This window comes from Oryzias latipes, chromosome 8 (genome assembly GCF_053564925.1).
Source record: "Oryzias latipes strain Hd-rR chromosome 8, Olatipes_Hd-rR_3.1".
NCBI lineage: Eukaryota > Metazoa > Chordata > Actinopteri > Beloniformes > Adrianichthyidae > Oryzias > Oryzias latipes.
In genome coordinates this window covers 13,552,233-13,558,541 of record NC_136244.1, presented here as the reverse complement: position 1 = coordinate 13,558,541, position 6,309 = coordinate 13,552,233, and the positions used below count along the sequence as shown (strand labels likewise).

Sequence of the window (6,309 nt, the reverse complement as noted above, 5' to 3'; positions counted from 1 at the left end):
AAAAAACAAAATTTTATGTCTCGTTTTTTTAAATATATGTAATAACTGACTTTCAATTTATTTCCTGAGTATTTCTTTTTAGGTCTTTCTTTATTAAAAATATCAATATTTAATGTGATTTATATTATTGAAAATTCAGTGGAATAAAACACAAAGTCGTTCTTCCAAATGTTAGAAGAAGAGAAACTATGTACTGTATGGCTATAATATATAACAAACATTTTGTTGTTTATTTTTTTAAAGTTCAAATGCAAAACATGTGGCATGAATCGCACCTCTTTAAAATTCCTCTTCATTCCCTGTTAAATCCGAAACATGTCAACTACTTATATTTTCATGAAATATTTTGAATTATAGTACTTTCATTTCAATTTAAAGATCTCATAGCTGATTTGTATGGAGTCCTATACTGTTCATAATTAAATAAATAAATATTCAATTAAATAAATAAATATGAACTCAAATACACAATCAACCAATAAATCTTTCATAAATATATAAAAAGATCATGAAATTGTGAAAAAAACCTGCACACATATTTTAAATTAGCCATTGTATCCTTCAATATATTTCATGTAGCTTAAAAAACCTGTTCATAATTTTAAAACAGCATTTTAAAATATTCATTTTTAATCATGTTGAATATTATTATAATTCTATGTCTTTTTTCAGAACCTCGGATTTCAAAATCAATATTTTCCAAAGTAGCTTTGTTTTATTTCATGTTGCTGTTTTTCAGAATGACTTATCTATTTCATGAAGAGCTTTTTCAGGAGAATGGGTCTGTCTGTCAATCAGTGAAAGTGGGCGGGATCTAAACGCTCATTGGCTAAACCATGGAAATCGACTCATATTCCTGGATACCCGCTCAGCGGTGTGCCAGTCGGAGAAAGATGACATATTTCAGTGACATCCCCCCCGCTGTTGAATTAAAAAAACAATCTGTCTGCTGCAGAAGATGCAAACATGGACGACTCTGATTTTGTAGTTTGAGGGTTTGTGTGGACCAAACCACAGAGGAATTCCGGTCGTTCACGTCTCGAAGTCCCCCATTGAAACACTACTCATTCTTACGCCATTCACTCAGAGCTCACATCGTGCCTCACGCTGTGTCAGCTTGCAGGAGGCAAGCTGCAGGACCGACAGAGTCAGACAGGCAGCTGCGCAAAGCGGAACAAGCCTGCTCGTGCCTCCTGAAAGTTATGATATTTTTCTATTTTCATTGAGACAATGATTATAATCAGGTCCTCTGATTTTATTTTTCCCTCTCGGGGAAAATGTTGAACCTTTCCTGCGATGACGTTTCTGACCGTGGTCGGAAAACGCAGCGGAGATCCGGGGTTTGTTTTTCACAATTTAATGACCTTTTTACATATTTATGAGAGATTTATTGGTTGATTGTGTATTTGCATGAGGTCATATTTATTTATGTAATTAAATATTTATTAATTTAATTATTTATTTATTTATTTATTTAATTATGAACAGTGTAGGACTCCATAGTGTGCATGTGCGTGTGTGACAGACACTAGATGTTTTGTCGGCTTAAAAAGCTCCGGAATTTGATTTGTGCTGAAAAAAAAGAAAATGAGTTAATTAAAAAGCAAAATCCTTTTTTTTTTTATGTGTGTTACAGGTGGTTTGATGGTTGTGGTGCTGGTGGTGTGTGTGTGTGGGGGGGGGGGGAGTCATTAATACTTCAGATTAAAAAAAAAAAGAAAAAATAATTTTGAAAATTTTGTAGAACTTGGCTTCAAAAAATGCAGTAAAGTAACCCAATTTGACAAAAACAGAACCACAGCTTGTATAATTAGGTTTCCGACCCTCTACCTCATTTACAGGATGTTAAAACCAACACATTTTCATGATTTTAACGCCTTTTTCTTCAGCACAAAGCAGGCTGAAAGGAAACCTCTGGGCTGCAAACAAAGCAAAAAAAGTCCACTAAGCTAAATCAGGGTCCAGCTATAACACTTGGTAAGGACAGCAGCGTGGCACAAACAATGGTTGATTGAGTGAAATTTGAGTCGTGTGTGGCATCCAGGAAGTGTGGTTACAACTCTGTCTCCCACTCCGGTTACCATCGGAAACCATCTTCAGAGTTCTGACTTCTGACAAAAAGAGCAAGGTGCAGACTCATATTGTTTATGGCCCAGATAGAAAAACATACTTTGTCCTTTATAACACAGAAGTCACTTAAGTAAAAAGAAATAAAAATAAAGCCGTTTTAATAGATAACTCAAAGAAATCATTTGGATTCAAGGTTATAAATCAAATAGAAAACTAGACTTTTAAAGATTTGTTGAAGGTGCCAACATTTTTAATTGTTTAAAAAGATTTAACAGGTAAAAACATCATTGAAACCTAATACATCCCATACTTTCAAAGAAAAAAATGATTGACATTTTTGGGTTTCTGATAAGTTTATCCACTGAAATCTTTCATTGATGGTGGTATCTGCACACACCTAACTACTTTCATCATGAGATCAAAGGGAAAACACAGGTTTTTATTTTTCATTTTGTGTAAAAGCAGCAATGCTGGATGCAGATTTGTGATGAAGCTCAGTAAATCTCAAAGCTTTTGATGCGAACATCACCATCAAAGCGAAAGAAGGAGTATTTATCTGAATTGAAGCGGTTGGGGAAACAGATCTTAGAGCCATTCGGTAAGGTCACCACAAATCCTGTAGAGGTCAATTTAATGATGATCTGTAACGGACAGAAATGTTCATAAAGTTAATCACACGAGGATGAGGAAGCTGAGAAACCAGGAAGATAAATGTTTCTGCAGACCTTGAAGTTCTCTCCTCTGAAGAAACAAAAGCCCCCAGGCCGAACCTCCTGCTGCCACATGCCTTGTTGCTGAGAGTTACAGACGATCGTGTCTCTTTCTCCAAAGGCATCAAAACGGGGATTCAGGTGCAAGGCAATGTTCTGATCATTGTTACCAATATTCACAGAGAAACTTGAAAGGGGAAAAAAAGAAAGTTTTTTTCAACATTGATTGGCACTTTTGTGCTCTGAGATTCTACATAGAGATGAGCATTTAATAGAGTTTCTAGTTATAAATAAGTGATCATTTTTAGTTTAATCTGTTTGTCTGCGTGAATTTTTATTAGATTGAGTTTAAAGTATAGTCTGTTATTTTCCGTTGGACAACAGAGGATGTACATTGCATATATTTACAATAAAAAAAGGAAAAAAGGCTTTTCTTAACATATGGTATCAATTGTAAATCAAGCTATTAGAGCATTATCTTTCATGCAAATTAATGATAAACATTAATATTAAAGCAGGTTTTCCAACACGCTGCTGTCAGTTTCTCAGAAAATGTTTAGCATTTCATAGAAAGGATTTTTATGAGTCCTACATGGGAAAGAGAACTAACTGACAGAATTTAATTTAGAGAACCTGCATAGACGACAATTCATGCTAATATGCATTAAACCACTTCTGCTCTGAAATTACCTTAATTTAGCATACTTGGAAGCAAATACATAAGTGTTTTTGTTTTCCAGAGCAGGAAACAAATCCAGACATCAAGGGGTTAAAGATTTCTAGAAATCCACCCTAAGTTTTAATTCTGCTGTAATCAGAAAAGAAACTATTAGGAGTGTATTTGCAGCACAAGCTGGAATGAAAGTGAAACGAAATGAAGACAGCATCCTGCCTGAACCTGTGAACTGGAGAACTGTGCAGGTCAAAATAGTAAGAAATATGTTTTTTTGAAACTTGACACACTTACTTGGCAGCATCAGGTTTAATAGTTCCAACAATGGCCATGGATTGTCCAAGTCTAAAGGACATATTCTGAATCGCCATACTCTGCACAAACAGAAAGAAAACAGAATTTCAATATTATTGAGATCAAAAGACCCAGAGTGAATATTTATACATCACCATAAAAAGCTGGCAAAGTTTTACTCAAAACATAAATTTAATTTGTTTTCTTTATCATACAATAAATGTGCACTAAACCTTGATGATATGATTGATTTCCATTGCAAAGAAACATATGCTCCACCGCAGAGGAAAACTTCAAGCTGCAGGTTGTTCAGTGCTGCAGCTAACCAACACTTAAAATTGACGCCTTTAATTCAAAATAAACCCCCCAAAAATAATAGCAATCAGCTGGAAACTTTTAAAAGATCAATATTAAATTATGAATTAATCTTCAAAATACCCTAAAATTGTGTTTCTGAGCTCGAAAAGTAAAGTATTTAACATTAAATTAAGTATAAGTAAGAATTATTTTCCAAAACATGTACTTACAGGGGCCATCTTTTCCAGGAAATGTTGCTGGTCAAGTGAAAACGAAAGGAATGAAGCTCTGCTCTGCAGTGGTGGAGGTTGTCTTCAACAGGAACCTTTAGTTTTTCTCTCTAGGTTTTTCACAGTAAAGGCAAGACCTATAGTTTCAAAGGTGTGACTGCTAAATTATTATCCAATGGTTCTTCTTTGGGTCGCCTTTTATGGTCCGGTGTTTTCTTTTTCTTTTTTACAGCACATTTTGATTGGCTGCAGATCATTGTTTCCCATAGTTAATAATGATCCCTGAATATTTTCACTATTTTAAAATGAACTGGTCAATTTTAATAATTTTCTTTCTCTTACATGCAACAGCCTCAGGTTACACTTCTCCTTCCCCTGCATGGTTCCTGCTCATAATTTAATTAGCCAGCAGTGACAAGCAAGATGAGAGGAGTTTGGCCACAAACTGCTGAAAGACTGTTTTTTCTTTTGTTTTGTATGTCTTTTATACATCTTTATTACTAATCATTGCTTTTTTTATTGATCCAAAATGCAATTAACTCAATATTTTATCTTTTTCTCTTTTTTTTTACAATCAAAACATATGAATATGCTCCAAAACAAACCCCAACCTCACCACACTCCTACAGATGTAACATAACATAATAAATATCTCTTATATCCTTTTTTATCAATGGTGTAACTTATTTTCCTTTCTATACAACCAATGAAATTAAACTACAGCACCAACTAACACAACTGATAACAATGTCTCTAAAAAATTATGTGTATCTATGTAGCACCTTTAAACACCAAACAAATAAACAAATGCTTCCTAATAAAAGCACAAAAAATCAAACACAAAATGTAAAACCCAAATTAGAAATTGCAATTTTAAAAAGATATGTTTTTAGCAGCTTTTTAACAGAAATCACCAATTAAACTCTTCTGTGGATGAAACAAAGAACTCCAGAACAATGAAGCCACTTCTGCAAAGTCTCTGTCACCTTTAGTTTTAAACAAGTTCTCTGAGCATCCACCATACATTGGTCATATGTACTCAGAGACCTGCTCAAAGTACACAATTGTAAAAGGTCTTTTATATAGACAGCTGAGCTATATAAAACAATGTTTTTGTATCACTTAGACAGGGAGAACCATATCAACTGGATTAGTAACAGGGTGGCATGTTTAGGTTTAATTACGTCAAAAACGTACAACGTGAAGCTGTTCATCACATTTTTGACCTAAACATGTAAACATTTGCTTGGCTCTGCTGTGAGGAAACAATATTTCATTATCTCTTCATACCAGGAGCCAGCCTGGCCATTGGAACATCGCCACCATGCCCACCCAGACTGGGATAGCAACGGGGTCCACTTCACAGCCGTGAGGCTGCAAAGTTAAACTCCAGCTGCCCCAGCAAGGGTGACAACTGCAGCAACAACCACCGACCAAGCCGTGCACGCCCTGGCAGAAAAGATCCCCACAAGAAACACTGGCTCCGGCAGGCTGTTCCATGAAAAACATAGTTTAGCCATTGACTAGCAGCTTGCAGTTCAAGTGGTTTAGTTTTCCAGAATGTCAGTCAAAAATGTAAGGTCATATTCACCATATTCATATTCATCATATTCAGCAGACATCTCCTCCAATAGCACCTTGAAAATCCTTTGCTGTTTTGCTTTGCAGCTGAGGTTGTTCATGACTTTCACAATAGGAGTCAATATGTGTTCAGAGCCAATCACTTTTGCACATAAGGCCTACTGGTGAATGATGCAGTGGTAGCAGACATTTTGGAAAGTCTGGGTCAGCTTTACAGTGAGTGATGAAACCTGTTTGTCTGTTGATCATAGCAGGAGCCCTGTCTGCAGTCACTGCTACCAGCTTTTCTAATGGTACCTTTTTCTGAACAAAAACTCCTTCACCGTGTTATACATTTCAACTCCTCTTGTTGTTGTCTGTTAGGGCAGTTGTATCAGGAGTTCTTCTCTTGTGGAGAAATCTTCAAACCTCATGTTAATAAAAACCAAGAGCTGCGCTGTAATACTGCTTTCCA

General features: G+C 35.5%; 1 protein-coding gene across 1 annotated transcript; it reads right to left on the bottom strand.

Moving 5' to 3' along the window:
* Positions 1-2,488: 2,488 nt before the first annotated feature.
* LOC101172497 (beta-galactoside-binding lectin) lies at positions 2,489-4,448 on the bottom strand. Its single transcript, XM_004071718.5, has 4 exons — positions 4,275-4,448; positions 3,748-3,827; positions 2,796-2,967; positions 2,489-2,711 (listed from the first exon to the last, which is right to left on the bottom strand). The coding sequence occupies exons 1-4, from the start codon at positions 4,281-4,283 to the stop codon at positions 2,565-2,567; spliced, it is 408 nt and encodes a 135-aa protein (XP_004071766.1). The 5' UTR covers positions 4,284-4,448; the 3' UTR covers positions 2,489-2,564.
* Positions 4,449-6,309: the final 1,861 nt, after the last annotated feature.